A 17,310-nucleotide genomic window follows, 5' to 3' on the forward strand; every position below is an offset into this window, starting at 1 on the left:
CATGTGTAAATTCATAAGTCGACACCATTGCTGAGTATTTTCTCCTTAAAACCGCAGAACCAAATACAGTCTCAAAAACACGATTTGAAATCGCTGGTGTTTCTGACGTCACAAACTTCCTTGTAACCAATCAGATCAACGTGTGATCGTCAACGAGTGGATGTCTGAGCTGGAGTGAGTGGAGGCGGGGCTCATTTGCATATTCATAGAACCGAGCATACAAAATGAGGCAAGGGTGTCGAGTTACATTCAAGCTATTTTAAGGAATAAAAAAACACTTAAATATGTCATTTTGGTGATCAAAGAAGAGTTTTAAGTGATAAAATTGACTACAGGGGGACTTTAAATTCCACTGTTCTGTAATAATATCCTTCCTCTAATTATATCATTAATAATGGAATACCTGAGTTAGCCTGGCTCTGTATTGCCGTGGCAATAGGCATTACATGAGTGCCATTTTGGGTGATGGCTTTGATTGGCAGTTGGTGCTGACCCAATGGGGCTTGTTGCACTATGGTAACCGTTTGAAGGGGCGTGGCTCCGGCGCTGCTCTGAATGATCCTATTGGCTGAGCCTATAGAGCCGTGAGCGATGCCAGGAATCGACTCTACCTTGACTAAAGAGAGACAGAACATACGTTTGTTACTAACGTTATCTGAAGAAATGAAAACCAGTTCATGTTCCTTGACCTGCGCTCGTCACCTTTGACCTCCTCGTACTCCCCGTTCTCCAGCGGCTCTGTCTTGATGGCGTTCTGCAGGTTTGCTCCGCTCAGGGCACTGACGGTCATCGCAGGGATCTGGTGGACCACGTGCACCGTCTGCATCAGGGGCTGCGCACACGTGGAGGACGTGACGGGGGTGGCCAACGCGTATGTCACGGGCTTCATCGACTGAGTCAACGGGCGCTGGACCGCGATCAGGACCGGCTGGGTGGTGATGGGAGACACTGAGAGAGAGAGAGAAAACATGCACATGCTCAGTGATCTTATGTCTACTGTTATATACCACTGATGCACAGATTCTGACTGGTACCAGTAAGAGCTTATGTTTGACAAAGACAAAGAGAAGTCCACAATTGTACTTTAACCTAATATACAATATCGATGCAATGGTTCTGATAGATACAGATGAAAACTGCATGTTTAATATTTATTATTATTATTTATATGAAAACAAAGTGTTTATTATTTCTGTTAAGGCTCATAAAACAAACAAACGAACAAACACATAATAAGTAGTCTACAATTTCACTGTAAACTAATAAACAATATTGATGCAGAGATTCTGACTGATACGGATGAAAACTGCACATTTATTATTATTATTTATATGAAAACAAAGCGTTGATTTTTTATGTTAAGGCTCATTAAACAAACAAAACAAATTAGTATTCTACTGATTCTGACTGATACTGGTAAGCGGTGATTATTTAATAACAAAAATAATTATACTTTTTTTTTAAATGAGTTGTCTATATTATTATAAAAAAATAATCTAAATCAGACCAATACAGATAAAACTAATGATAAAAAAAATAAACTTATTATGAAAAATAAATATATATAGCATTATAAATAGGTTTCAAAGCATTAACAGCGGTTGTTAAAAAAAGTGTAAATATATATATATATTATAACAACCGCCGTTAATGCTTTGAAGCCAAAGAAAAAATTCTAATGTCAAGAACTGAAAGAAAACAAAGATTGTGAATTTCTGATCCAAAAAGATCAGCTCAAGTGAATGTTTGTTCATCTGTGATGGAGTACCTGAGGTGTTCTGGGTAAAACGGGCCTCCTGAATCACGGCTAGTTTGGGTTGGACAGCAGCAGCAGCAGCAGAAGGGGGCGGAGCCGAGGCGGGCTCGGGCTCCATGGGAACCGGTGAGCCTTCGCGTGATAGGCTGTCGGGAGTCTGGACGCCGCTGGAGTGGGCGGAGAGAACGCCCGCATGATTGGGCGACGCCGGGGCGCTCCTGTCATCAAACACGCAACACATCAGAACACATTTCACATACACTACTCCTGAGAAGTTTGGGGCCAGCAAGATTTTTTTACTTAAAAGTAACTAATACTTTTATTCAGCAACGACATCAAAAGTGATTTCAAATAAATGCTGTTCTTTCAAACTTTCTATTAAACAGTGGTGTCTAATGCAACATTTAAGATCATCATAACTAGCGTTTATCACAAAAATAAAGATTTAGTGACATTTTTACAAGCAAAAATGCAAATTAATCCACTAATATTTTGATACTTCATATTTATCTCTAGTTTTTTTTTTTTTCCCCTCTACTTTTTATTGTATTGTAAAGCACTTTGGTTGTGTTAATCTTGTCCTCTATATATAAAACTTGACTTATATATTTTGGAGTTGCGTGAAATGGCATGTGATAACAGTTATTGTTGGGACCTGGACGAGAGGGGTCCCAGCGGGGTCCTGAAGCAGGGGACGCCCCGCGGCCTGCGTTTCCTGAAGGCCTGCTCCACCAGCTTGCTCTCGGACGACGGGTCGATCCTCCAGAACGAACCCTTGCCCGGCTCCTCCTGTGAGCGCGGGACTTTGATGAAGTACCGATTCAGGGACAGGTTGTGACGAATCGAGTTCTGAAACAGAGAAATTTATTCACACTGTCCACTGAAATCTTTATCCAATATGCAGTCCCTCCAGAAAAACGCGATTATGCGATCACATGATGTAGTGCATAATCAGGCAAAGTCCACATTTACATGCGGGGGCGGCATTTTTCAAATACGCCGCACTTTCGCCGCATAAATTGACGATTTCTCTGCAAAATATACGGGGCTTGCATGATTTCATAATCCTCGCATTTTCGTTGCAAAAGTCACATATATCTTAACAGAAAGTTGAAAAATGTTGCGTTTGCTTCACACAAGAGCAGCCATTTCCCTCTGTTTCCATGGGAACGTTTTGAAGTGAAGCAATTACGCGACGGGATAGCTCACAGCTGAAGTTATTGCAGAGGCAAGACAGACTTACGGAGGCGATTGGCATCTCACAACTCGCTCTTTATTCCCAAATCGTATTCGTATAACTGTCTGCCACACGTTCTACCGTCACATCGTTACTTAATAAACAAAATAAGATAAAAGCAGCATCAAACAGAAATTACCAGCACACATGGGGTGTTCGAGGCGCACATACAATATAACAGTGCAGACAGTTCAACAGGGGCAGCTCTTAAAGGGGCCACACCTTATTTACACTCGTTACAGTCTGAAATAAAACAAGATGAGAAATTAAATATTCCCAGCACTTTATATGATGTAGTATACTTGCTTATCAAAGGAAGTAATAAGAAATGACTCTTTACATTAAGGTAGTAGCCTAGTGAGAACAGGGTGTTGGGGGAATCACTTTTTTTCTCTTTTTCATCAAACCGCAGTTTTTGCAAGTTCCCGCAATTTTTGCAAATTCCCGCAATTTCATCGCATAAAAATCCCGCTTATTCCATCGCATTTTTAAAGAAAACAGGCCGCATAATCAAGGATTTTTGCCCACAACAATCACAAAAAAACCCAGTTTTTCTGGAAGGACTGAATATGACTGTAAAATGATAGTCAAACCAAAATGTATTCAGACACCTTCAACATTTATCACATCATCACAGTTTATTCGCTATAGTATAGGAAATGGTAATAAAATATGACAGGAACAAATCAGTTGATATTCAAGTTGTTTTTGTCCGTCCTTCTGTTAGACGGTCTCACAGAATTAGGTTGAATATCTGTCAGATGTTAAATTTAACTACACAATAAGATAATACACATTTAGCTCAACCAATGACCAAACAATGCTTCATTTTGTTCAGTCTGTGCTGTAAAAAGGTCACATTAGCAATTCAAGAAAAAACATTTCAGCAAAAACATGGTGAGATTAAAATTTTGGTCCCAAATTTTGATCAATTTTACTGGTAGTCACTGTATGAGGAGTTTTTGGGTATAATGTGTCAGTTTACTTCATTTTGCTATCCTCACTTACATAAATGAACTATAATAGTGTCATGCACCCACTAGTAAAAAAAATCCAAAACCGATATCTGGTGTCTGAATAGTTTTTGGTGTGACTGTTTATTACACACAAAGAGAGTAACAGAGCGCATCTACTTAAAACAGCTTTCCAGATATTGTGGATGATTGACCGTAAGCCTGTGTGAACAGCCTCATCTCTGGATGATCTGGTGTGTGTGTGATACTGACCTGCCAGCCCTTGTCTGCCGTCCTGTAGTACGGGTAGTTCTTGGTGATGTGTGTGTAGATGCCGTTTAGTGTTAACTGCTTGTCCTGCGCCATCGTGATCGCCTGCACGATCAACTGGGCGTACGAGTACGGGGGCTTGGAGTCGTCCTGGAGAGAGAAAGAGAGATTTGACCATGAACTAAAGATCATTCAGAGTCGTTTAGAATAGATGGACCGTTTTCTCCAGGTATTATACACTACCGGTCAAAAGCTAGGAATAATTATGATTTGTTTTTGAACGAAGCCTTTAATGCTTAGCAAGGCTGCATTTATTTGATAAAAATACACTAAAATCTGTAATATTGTGAAATATTAATATTTAAAATAACTTTTTTCTATTAAAATATATTTTTAAAAAAATGTAATTTATTCCTGTGATCAAAGCTGTATGTTCAGCATCATTACTCCAGGCTTCAGTCACATGATCCTTCAGAAATCATTCTAATGATTATGATGATCAAGAAACATTTCTCATTATTATCAGTGTTGAAAACAGTTGTGCTGATTAATATTTTTGTAAGTGTGTGAGAGCGAGTGAGATACATTTCTTTCAGAATTATTTGCTGAATAGATATAAAAGAACAGCATTTATTTGAAATAGAAATCTTTTGAAATAAATGCCTTTGTAATAGTTTGTAACAAAAGTTTTTAATGTAACTTCTGATTTAATGCATCCTTGCTGGATTAAAGCATTTATAAATGATTATTATTTTAAATCTCACTTACCCTAAACTTTTGAATTGTAGTGTATCATTCCACAAAACTATGAAGCAGCACAACTGTTTTCCACATTGATAATAATCAGAAAAGTGTTTTGCGCATTAAATCATCATATTAGAATGATTTCATAAGGATCATGTGACACTGAAGACTGGAGTAATGATGCTGAAAAATCAGCTTTGATATATAATACAATAGAAAACACTCATTTCAATTAGTGACTTTTCACAATTTTACTGTTCACATAATAATTTACATACAAATAAATGCAGCCTTGGTGAGCATAAGCAACTTCTTTCAAAAACAATAAAAATAAATCATAGTTTTCCAAACATTTGCCCGGTAGTGATGTTTTATCCTGAGATTTGGCACCTTTGGACTGTCTCCTTCTGACGCCTCTTTGTCGTTTTCGGACTGAGAGTTGTCATTCATGAGCTGCAGGTCAGGCACGATTCGGCCCAGCCTGTAGCCGGAGGATCCCGCACCCCGCGGACTGGACGGGCACGAGTTAGCAGCGCTGAGGGACACACACGACACACAAAATGCATTACCATACACTCCCAAAATCATTTAGTAAAACGGGCCGATGGAAACAGATGGAAGGCAGGGAAGGAGGGAGTTTAATTTTCAGAACAGGAAACTGCATCATTTGTGGGGAAGCCAAACTCAATTAAATCACTCAAATCAGAAGTGGCCTATAAAGGACACACAGCTGCAGACACACAATTCAAACGCAGACACTCACAAAACAACCAAACCCGATGAAGCACGAACATCAGCGTTTCAGTTTCAACTCGCCTTGAAGCTTCATAGATCAGAAAAACTTCCATGTGATTCTGCTTTATCAATTATATCTTATCTTTCAGTAAGTGTTTTCATTAACTAAAACTATTAAATTATTAAATGAAATTAAACAAAAAAAAAGTTGAAATATTTTTAGTTAGTTGCCAAGGCAACATTTCTATTTTGTTTAAAGTATATATATATATATACTAACTATATAACTAAACAGGCAAAAAATATTTTTTAAATTAAGCAAAAATGTAATTACAATTAAAACTGAAAATATTCTCAGGTTCACGTTGACAATACAATCATAATATTGTTATATTTTTAGGGATGCACCAATGAACATTTTGGCTGATATCAATACTCAATCAAAAGTGATTCCAATCATATTTCAAGAAATTCAAAACCACTGGCAAACAGTGCGCATCTGAAGTGTCTCAGCTGAAGGAAATAATACATTATTTGTCACTTTAAATATATCGGCCAAATTTTATAATAGGGCTGATAACATTAAAAATTAACATATATCGGCCGATACGGATATATCGAGCATCCCTAATATTTTTCATAAATCATTTAGCTTTTCAACCTGATGTTGTGCTTGTGTGAGTGAGTGAGTTTGTGTGTGAGTGAGTGAGTGTGTGTGTGTGAGTGAGATTGTGAGTGAGTTTGTGTGTGTGTGAGTGTAAGTGAAAGTGTGTGAATGAGTGAGTGTGTGAGTGAGATTGCATGAGTGAGTTTGTGTGTGTGTGTGTGTGAGTGTAAGTGAAAGTGTGTGAATGAGTGAGTGTGTGAGTGAGATTGCATGAGTGATTGTGTGAGAGTGAATGAGTGAGAGTGTGTGAGTGAGTGAGTGTGTGTGTGTGAGAGAGAGAGTACCTGATGGTGCCGGTGGGCGAGGGCAAGGGGCTCATGAGGTGAGCGATGTTATCGGGAATGTTGATGGTTAAAGGGGAGATCTGTGGCTGAACCGCTTTCACCGGAGAATCCGGCTCCCTCTTCTCACGCTTGACGCTCGCCAGTGCCGTGAACGTGATTTTGATGTTCGTACTGGGGAACCGAAATGTGCACCTGAGAAAGAGAGAAAGACAATTATCAACTAAAGAGATGTAATCCTTATGGATCAAACAAGCATCAACATGAAGCCAGGAAGGGGAACAGCAGCCAAAACACATGGGTGGAGTAAGGTGGAAAACAGGGCGTTTAACATTTAAAGAGGCTCTGAAGTGACAATATTCATTCACGTAAGAATGTTTTAAAGAATTAATGCATAAAAACTGCTCGCGTTTCATAAATGAAGTCCAGCGAATAAGCTCCTGTAGGGATATTAAGGTTGTTTACATGCAAAACGAAACCACAGAAACAGGCAAAGCTCTAGGTGTGTCAACATTTGCTTGATAAAAGAGCACAGTTCATGATGTTTATATGACCTTATGTGCAGTCGGTTTAATAAGTGTAATCGGTGTAAGATTATTAGGTGCACGTAAACACCCTCGATGTGTTTCAGACACAAGTTTTCTTATGACCAAGATGACTGTGGTAATAACGCTCAGGAGTATAAGTGGATCTCCAAGCGATGCTAAAATTAGACGCCCCTTGATGAACTAATATGCAGTCTCAACACTAACAGCCCCAGGAGTAAACAAGTCACCTCATCCATGAAAACATGACATGGCTCACACAGAAACCAGTTATTGTAGCTTTGCTAATCAGAATGCACAATAAAAAAAAAGTACAGCATTACAAAAAACTAAAACTAACACGTTTAAATCAACATCACAATTCTCCTCAAATAAATGAGGTTGAAAAAAGCCTTTATTTAAAAAAAGTTAATTATAGCTTTAACGGATATATTATGCACCAATATAGCAATAAACAGCAATATTTGCAATAATGTGAAAAATCAAAATTAAAAGTACACTTCCAGTATTTCTCAATTTCGCGACTATCGCTTTAAGTTGCTTAAAGTTATGCCACTATTACTGACATAGTAAACAGACTCACAGCATTTTAATATACTTTTCAATTATAAACAACAACCTGTTTAAGCAAAGAGGACATTTTTTGAAGCACACAAGCGCCCCCTTGGAGGAGTTCAGAAACGATGCGCTACGTCTGATGGACGAGGGCCATTTCTCTCCTTTTCTTTTAGCGTCACGGTCCATATGGTTGGCACTAGGTGACGTGTTTCTGTGCCAAGCCTTGTCCTAAACCCTGCAGCCCTGGCACACACACACACCAATCACACCCAGCGTCTTCAATTATCCCAGAATACAGCGGAAGACTATCTTGCTTATTCACTTACAACTGAAAGGAGGATTCAATCCTGCTCTCGTTCAGAAACAGAGACGGCATTCGTACGTGTCTGGAATAAACTCAGTCCTGAGTTACCAACATTTAGGCTTTAAGGGAATTAAAACGTGAGGAGCAAAGGTGCTGATCTGAAATCAGTTTCAACAAAGACAAATTCTTCAGGCTGCAAAATACAATCTGATGCTTGTTATATTAGAAACTTCATTTTAATTTCATGCATTTTGATCTATTTTCAGTGACATTTTAATGCCAAATGTTTTTATTTTTGTTTGTATCTTTGTTAGTTGACGCATTATTTTTTGCTTTCGTTCTTTAAAACACAGCACCAACAATACTTCCATTCTGCCACTGACGATTTAATCAGGGGAAAAAAATGCAGCAGCAAAAGAAACTTAACTAACATTTTGTGTGTCAAATTAAACGAATCCTCCTTTAATTCGTTTTTTTCTTAGTTTTTGTTCCTTTGCAAACTCCCGCTTTTATTCTTTAGGTAACGACAATAGTTTTCCTTTTCATTACGCCAATTTTCAAATCAAGGTAATTTAATTTCATTAAATTGGTATTTTTCAGCAGATACAGGTACTGAAATTGCTGTAACGCTTTACAATAAGGTTTCATTTGTTAAAATTAATCGATGTATACGACAATTCATCATGACGTCACAACAGTAATAGACGTTCTTCCGGGTGGCAAAAGCCGAAGCGTTCCTATGGTAACCAGGGATGGGACGATTACCGGTTTCACTATAAACCACGATAAAATGTACTGACGGTTAGTAATATCGTTTAAAATTCAATTATCATTAAAACCGTGTTTGATTATTGCGATTTTAATAACTCACTATTTTTTCAGCCTTTTAAGAGGACCAAATCTGAGGTGTGGTCATATTTTGGCATTTACAAAAATCCTGAGGGAAACTTAATCGAGGATGGTCACTCTGTCTGCAGAACATGCTCAAAAAAAGCCGCTGTGATGGTGTAACTTAAACACTTCAAATCTGCCGAGTCGTCCTGTGTGACCATCATCCACTGTTGTATAGCGAACGCAAGGCAAGTTAACTTTGATCTCAATAATAAAACTACGTCTGGGAAATAATTCGGCACAAAATGTTGTTTTGAGTTGAAATATTTTCTCACTCACTTGAAATAAACTTGAAGCTTCCGCGAAGAAGCGTTCAAAGCAAGTGTCTTTGAGCCAAAGACGAACGAACAAGTTCAAACAAGAGTATTAAGAGTGACATTTAAGAGATAATGTATATTCATTGTACACTTATAACACCGATTTTTTTTTTACACATAATTACGGGGACATATTGAATAGAGATTAATGTCTCTATTCCTACCTGTTAAATCCATTTTGTACAGCGTACAAAACTCGTCCGGACAAGATGATCACAACAATATTATCAAATTCTGTAAACAATAAATCATCTCTGATTTCATTTTCAATACAATCAAAAACGGAGACGTAAGATGACAAGTTATATTTGAATGAAATGAGAGCGTGTGTCCGTTGTGATTTACATGGATGTGCGCTGTGTTATAATATGTTGCTAATGCTATTGACGACGGTCATTATAAGGAAGGAAATGCCACAGAATAGAATCTTGCTTTAGAAAGTGCATAGAGCTGCTCGTTTTATTTTTTGTTTGTTGATTCTCAAATATAAAACTTGTTGAAATGTTTTCAGTGTGAGCATCAGTTCTTTTTTAACACTTTCATCTTGTTTTAACAAAACCGTGATAATATTGATAATCACGATAATTTCTGTCACTATAATCGTGATATGAAATTTTCATACCGTCCCATCCCTAATGGTAACACTAGTAAATTGCTTGGAAGGGAGACAAACCGTCGGCAGCAGTCTAATCTAAATTTCAACAGTTGATTCAAAAACAGACGTGGTGGAAATTAAGACATGGTTAACATGATCATTAGAGCTTAGATTCTTTGATCTAGAGACTCCCAACGCAAAAGTGTGGCGCGCCGGGCGCGGGACTAGATTTGATGGCCGTGTGCGTGTGCGAGCTTGTGCGTACCGTAATGCACTCACTTTGTGTGTGCGGATTGCGGGAGAATAAAACGATTCGCGGGACTCCCGCAAACTACAAATGTCTATGAATAAAACATAAAAACTAATACATTTTTATTTATCTATTGCAGAAAAGCAACAAGAACAACTAAAACAAAATGGAAACGATTTACAGGCCTGAGTTTCTTTTTATAACATGTTTGCGGCGTTGAGCGATGTAGCCAATCACATACATATGTGTTGATTTCTTGAACGCAATGGCCAATCAGAAGCATTCAAGATAGACTCCCCTCACCGCTCAAAATTGACTTTTTGTTCAGAGCTGAATTCTGTATGCTGGCAAATCCTCTAATTATAACAAACACAGTGTATATATTATGAAAGATTCATTGTGCAGTCAGCTTCATTGATAATAACAGAGATGTGTGAGATCGCGAATGAACTGATGTCAGCTTTTTAGGAATTATTAAGGGAGCGCACTTTGCGTGCAGTCATGCCAAACCATGCACGCAGTAGCCTGCCTGCTTTTGTTATAACAGTGGTTTGAGTGTTATTATTTAATAACAAATAATTTATCAGGAGCATTTATGCTGATGTGTATGATGGCGACACGTAGGCTAATTTGAAAGCATTTGGAGGTTTCATTTGTTAACATTAATCAATGTATTAGAGAATATGACCAAAACAATGAGCAATTTTTAAATAATTTATTAACTTTGATTAATGTCAGTTAATAAAAATACAATTCCACATCATTTAATCATGTTAGTTCATTAACTAAACGCAGAGATTAACTAAGAGTAATAAATGATAAAAGTATTGTTCATTGTTAGTTCATGTTAACTAATGTGAACAAATGAAACATTGTAAAGTGTTTGTTACCAAATATGCAATCTCTGTAGGCGGTAAATCTGCTCTTGATTAGAGTCTGAGGGAAAATGTGGCACCAACTACAATAAATCCTTAACTTATAAACAAAAAAGCTAATTTTTTTCACATCCAGCAAGACAAACGATAAGGATAACACATGATCTGACAGATAAACTCTGGTCCTTCTGATTTCTTCTACAGTCTAACACATCGGCGTTGTGATTTCTCACGTGACGGTTCATTCAGATCCGCACCGGTCATGAACGAGCAGCTTGTGACGCTTTATCAACAACATCTGCGAGACATTTCTGCAGTAATGAGTCCATTCCTTCAGCTCGTGTTGTTGAAAACAGGATTCCTTCTCTTCGAACGGGATTTTGATGTTTTACACGACAGTAATTTACAGAAATTCCTCTCCAGTCTAACCACAACATTCTCTGAAACTAAAACACAAAAACAACGAACGCAGAAACATTCATGATTAAGACATCGCAATCATGTTTAATAAGCTCCAATGACCAACAACATTTACATAAACACTTAGTATATTGTTAACTGAAACCATTAAAAACATTTGTTGATTGAAATTAAACTTGAATAAAATAAAGATATATACCTAGATGAAAAACTGTAAACGAAAATGTTGCCTTGGCAACCAACTGAAATGCGTTAAAGTTAAAGCACTAAAAAGTACTAAGAGGAAATAAATAATGAAAACTGCACTACTGCTAAAACAAATTAAACCTAAATGGCAATATTTAAAAAGTATAATTACTAAATTACAAAATTACTAAAACTACTAAACAATTAAAACTTTAATATTACAATAAAAGCTGATTTAAAATATTAATAACTATAATTATAAACTATAATATATTGTGTATAAATAATACTAATATGACAATGAAGGTTAATGAATCATAAACAAGTCATTTACAAAACAAGACTTGGAAAATGAATGAAAAACTCATTTTCATACAGCCGTTTTTAACAAGTATTTTTCAGAGAAGAAATAAACTATCAATCTTGTAGAATCTTGACTCTTTCAATAAACCTTCATTAATCTTTGCCAGTTGCTTTTGTCAGATATCCAACAATCGTTTTGTTGATGCAAATTTAATTAAGTATTCAGGATAAAATCTTCACTGTGTTTCTGCTCCAAGCAGCCATTTCAAGCACAATTCAGTCATGGCAACTACGAGGGGCTCTTTACAACAGGAATGTTGGGATCTCAACCCCTCACATTCCTCCCTGTGTGTGTGTGTGTGTGTGTGTGTGTGTGTGTGTGAGAGAGAGAGAGAGAGATCCGAACAGACTCGTTCCTAAATATCTCCTTTGCGTCTCTCCCACGATACCCAAAAAACACTCAAAGATTCTACAAAAATACATTACCGATCTCACACAGGAAGCATGGTTTGCTTAAATACCTCGAACTTTGGTGGGTTTTTCTAGTTAACAAAAAACCAAATCATGTTTGAAAAGCAAAAGTGTGATTTAAGCACTCTTAAATCGCTTTACTCTTAAAGTGTTATTTTTAAGGAGGAAAAAGTATGTTTTTTTCAGATCTTTCAATCTAATGGACAAAAAAAGCTTTTTTAATTTCCATATAATCACGCACAGAAATAACAACACAAAACAAACAAACAGACAAGCTCAACCAATCAGTCTGAACCGCTTAACACTTAAATCACGCCAAAACTAAACAAGATAAAGAACAAATAATACCAGGTGTAAACGTGGCCTTCGACAAACAGTTCCCCCCCCCATTCGATTTTTACCAAAATGGTCCAGCTTTACCATGTAAACAGCGGGAAAAGTGTTGGCCACTGAAGGTATTCGACTATGGTGGGAGTTGGGCTAGTCGCTAAAACGGTATTGGTATGTAAAATGTTCGATATAGCGCTCGATATATTCATTAAAATGCGCGCATCACCCGTAGATCTTAGGGGCTGTTCACATATCGCGTCTAAAAACTCGTAGAAAGCGCGGCTGAGCTGCTTTCTCCTCCTTTCCAAAGCGCTCGCGCTCCCGTGGCGTCTGTTGTTGCTATGCAACCATGTACCGCGCTCTCCACATCATGTTGACTGAAGGTGCGTTCCATTTGACTGGGATTCGTAAAACGAATGGAATGCGAAGTTAAAGATTACGCAACTAGCACAACGTTGCCCAACATCAAATGGCAATCGTAATGAAAGCGGAAGGAAAACTGCGCTTCTCATTATTTTGTGCTTCACGCTCAGTTTGGACTGCAAGTGCAAGTGCAGCGTGAGACGATCTAGTGCGGTTATTACACAGCGCTAAGAGATCCAGTAAAGGACGCATTTGAATTCGCCACAGAAGTAATAACATCGCTGCGAGATCTATTGAGAATTTCTCCCTTATTAACGGATCAAACAGCGCTGACGTGGAAATCAGGAGAAACATTGTTCCATGAATTAACTAGTTATAGGGTCCACAGATCAGCAACATTCACCATGGCTTTAATCTAGGAACACTAACTGTAACCATGGAAGTTTGGCAGGAATAGTAAAATGCTTTCAAGTACATCACACATCTTTTTCCAGCACTTCGAAACTCAAATAACATATTTAAATGTTATTTTTAATGTGATGACCAAAACATTATTTGTTCATCTTTCAAAGATTACCCCCATTTATAAAACTAAAAGTTTCAAGATGTCGGAAAACGCCCACTTATTTAAAAATAATTTATTTTAATAAATATATATATTTTTTAAATTAAAGAATTTCTCCTGCATTTCTTTCTATTTGCTGTATCAAAAACGTGCTGAACCGTGACACCACTGCCGTATCGAACCGAACCGTGAACTTTGTGAACCGTTACACCCTTACTTATTACAGATGTTGATCTACCTCAAAAAGTTCGCCTTGATTGTTCTGTTTACACTTACATTGCACACATTTTGTAACATTTTATTTAAGTTCAAGAATTTCTTTAACACTTACTTTTTTTATCTTAATATAAGACATGAAGTTATTTTTAAACAGTGGTTTAAATTCAAACTTTTCTACTTGTCTTTAAAAAAAAAGTGATTAAAAAATACCAATATCTATACCAAACGATATGAAACATTATATCGTGATGACAATTTTGTTTTAGATGTATCGCACAGCCCTAGTGGGAGTGTTCGTCCTACCATCAGACTTAACCGCTCAACACTTTAAGGAGAGGAATCACGCCAAAACTTACACTCTTTACAAACTGGGTTTAGCAACACTTAAACACAGTTAGTGTTTTTAAGATCATGTAATGTAGCAAAAGAAATTGCATCTAACTGGTCTGTCTGTTTATTTCCCACATAATAAACTTACTGGATTTTTTTCAATTTAACTAATTTGTAGAGATGCGAAGATTACAATTTTCTAGGCCGATTCCGATTTCCTGTTTTTCAATAAGTTTAACCCGCCAATACCAATTTTATCCGATTCTGATTATCCGATTACTCCTGGTGTGGGAAATTCACACACATCTAAAGTGCAGTGTTCTGGAAGAACCATTTCCTTCTTTTCACATCCAATATCCAACTAAAAAAATGTGTTCATTTCAAAAAGAAAATTATTTTTTCTTTTCTGACATAGCCTACTCCAGTTCTTGTTAAAACACACCAGACATGCAAATTCTGTGCATTTTGGGCACTTTTTGTGTGAAATCATATTTATTTCGTCCATAAAAAGTGTGCTTTCACTTTAATTGAGCTCGAGCAGCGCACCAAAAAATAGACTCTGAGGCGAAACCCCGCTTTACTGCTGCTCACACGACGCTCCCGCTCGACGCTCCTGATCTCGGTGTGAATGCACTCATTGATTAACATGCACCCAAAAAAAAAAACACTTGCGGTGTGAAACGGACGTACGTCAAGATCACGTGAAAATCGGCCATTTCCGGTCACCAGCCGATCAATTGGTGCATCTCTACTAATTTGGTTTCAAAGCAATTTTACAGAAAATACAAGTTTCAATGTGAAAATGCAACAAAGTAAATTAAAGAGAACTGCAACATGATGCAGTGTTTAAATGCATCTGATGATGGCCACCAATACAAAGAGATAAACCTCTACTAATGAAAACTTCAAAGACTGTTGGAGTATCACAACATTAACCATCAGATGTTTAGCTTTCTTTTAGTCTTAGTGGCGTGACATTCAAGTTAAACAACAGAAACAAAATATAAGGAACACTCTTTTGCAAGTACCCTAACGAACAACAGCTACTCGTCATAACAAAAATACATATATTTTAATAAAATAATAGAAGAGTTTAATTGGTGGTATGAAATCTTTTCGGCTTGTTAAGCTTCATGAGTGTAAGAGACTCCCGACAGCTACAGAAGAGAGCAAGAACCGAGTTAGTGGAGTCTAAAACTAGATCACGTCATCAGCTGGGGTGTATGTGCTCAAAGACGGACCAAAGCTAACCCTAATGACTTCCAGACAGAAACAATCCCAATGCCAGTGACTCACTGTCTTACAACACTATAACAGATATTAAAACTTGACTCACTCCTCCGGCGGTCTAGTCCTGTCTAGAGCCATGACAGTAAACCAAGATGTAGACACAGAGGGAAAGACTCGGACTGAACTATAAAATTAAGCTGACTAAACTAAATAATGAATAAGCAACAAAATATTTAAACAAAAAATGTCATTAGAGATTAGTTTGCCATTTTTTCAAATCTTAATGGGTTAGTTCACACACACACACACAAAAAATTATTTCATTAATAACCCTCACGTTCCAAACACGCAATACATTTGTTCATTTGATTTCTGTCCCTCCCTTGACAGTCTATGAAACAATCGCTTTCAAGGCCCAGAAAGCTAGTAAAGACATCATTAAAGTAATCCATGTGACTCCAGTGGTTTAACCCCAATTTTGTTAAGCAACGCAAGTGCTTTCTTTGTAAAACAAAAAACAATTAACATAATTTACCACTTTCCAAAGCGCGAGAGCTGCACGATGAATGAGCGTCCCTCGCGCGTCTGCGAGAGCAGATGTTGTTGCGTAAACGTGCATTGGAGATTTATATTTAGTAAATAAAGCGGTAAATTATGTTATTTGTACAAACAAAGACCTCGCATCGCTTCATAATATTGAGATTAATCCGGCTGAGAAAAATGTTTGTGAACCCCTCCACTAGAGAGATCTCTGATGGAGAGTCTGGCAGACAAAACTCTTCCCTCTCTAAATCTTCTAGAGCTGCACGACTAATCGATAAAAGATCTCAATCTTATTCCTAAACGACAACGATTCGCCGGGGTCTATTAAACATTTCACAAAACCACAGCGAACATTAAAAACTGGGTTGATGCTGCCGATGAGCCAGAGAGCAGCGATCATGAAACCACTTCATAAACAGTCTTTTCAACCACAACGTATCTTTATTTCTGTTACAGAAACCCTAACCTAACCCTCATCTAAAATTCAAATCACAGAAGAACCGGGATAAAAATCTACAGTTCAGATATAAATATTGATGTCTACAGAAGCGATCAAAATAGAGGAAATCACCTTTAGAAAGTAACATGGCACTTCAAATTAAGATTATATCAATTACATCGCTATGTAATTCGACAACATCGCTAATTACATCGACAAGATTCTGTTAGAAAATGTCTTTGGATGAATTAACGTTTTTGAATGAATGATTCAGTCGTGAAACAGTTAATTATTTATGAGAGAGTCATTGAATCATTCATTCAAGAGATTTGTTCAAAAACAGTGATTCATCCAGTCATGAAACAAGTGAAGTATTTATGAGTGAGTCATTGAATCATTCAAAATTTTAATAGACTGCAGAAATTAACATTTTGTCAGAACCTCTAGTAAATTAGATGTTATTTTGTCTAACTAGTTGTCAGCTGAGAATAGTGGGAGAATCATGATCTATGTTTGAAACAAACAAAAAAATTGGATTTTCAATTCATCCAGCATCGTAAAGCTCTAACATCTTCACTTCAATCCACGATTTACCGCGTAAATTCATTCACGGATGAGTTTCTGTTTCTTTCCAGAAGGTCAGTGGGTTCATCTTCAGTGTTTGGGTTTCTTTGGGTTCAACCGACTCTAGCGGGACGTGCATTTATTTAGCACAGTCTTTTACGACAAATCCCAAACCAATGACCTTCTCCTCACCTGCTGCTTCTGCACATAAAACCATGATAATAAATCAGAAACACTCTGGAAAAGACCCCCAGGATCGATGGATATATAAACAGTGTTTGACCGGGGCATAAAGACAAGAATAGGATGCTTTAAAGCATGTTTGAATCCATTCCAAACAATAAAGACTAAAATAATGCTGAAAAGATC

The 17,310-nt window shown here is 37.3% G+C and overlaps 2 protein-coding genes across 7 annotated transcripts in view; one reads left to right on the forward strand and one right to left on the reverse strand.

Annotated features, from left to right (window-relative positions):
• The window catches only part of LOC143710998 (MIF4G domain-containing protein B), a 1,123,636-nt gene that overhangs the window by 55,157 nt on the left and 1,051,169 nt on the right, over positions 1-17,310 (forward strand). The gene's annotated exons all lie outside the window — the stretch shown is intronic.
• Positions 1-17,310, reverse strand: part of foxk2b (forkhead box K2b) — a 54,351-nt gene that overhangs the window by 2,488 nt on the left and 34,553 nt on the right. For all 5 annotated transcript variants that reach the window (XM_077202232.1, XM_077202231.1, XM_077202233.1 and 2 more), the window contains 7 exons: positions 6,647-6,838; positions 5,351-5,495; positions 4,220-4,366; positions 2,412-2,605; positions 1,769-1,974; positions 703-948; positions 404-616 (listed from right to left, as the gene is read on the reverse strand). In XM_077202232.1, coding sequence (XP_077058347.1) covers positions 404-616; positions 703-948; positions 1,769-1,974; positions 2,412-2,605; positions 4,220-4,366; positions 5,351-5,495; positions 6,647-6,838 — 1,343 coding nt within the window. The remainder of the gene's footprint in view (positions 1-403; positions 617-702; positions 949-1,768; positions 1,975-2,411; positions 2,606-4,219; positions 4,367-5,350; positions 5,496-6,646; positions 6,839-17,310) is intronic.

The sequence above is a fragment of the Siphateles boraxobius genome, unplaced genomic scaffold, assembly GCF_051911475.1.
Source record: "Siphateles boraxobius isolate OS27281-9 unplaced genomic scaffold, OSU_SipBor_1 49, whole genome shotgun sequence".
In the NCBI taxonomy this organism is placed as follows: Eukaryota; Metazoa; Chordata; class Actinopteri; order Cypriniformes; family Leuciscidae; genus Siphateles; species Siphateles boraxobius.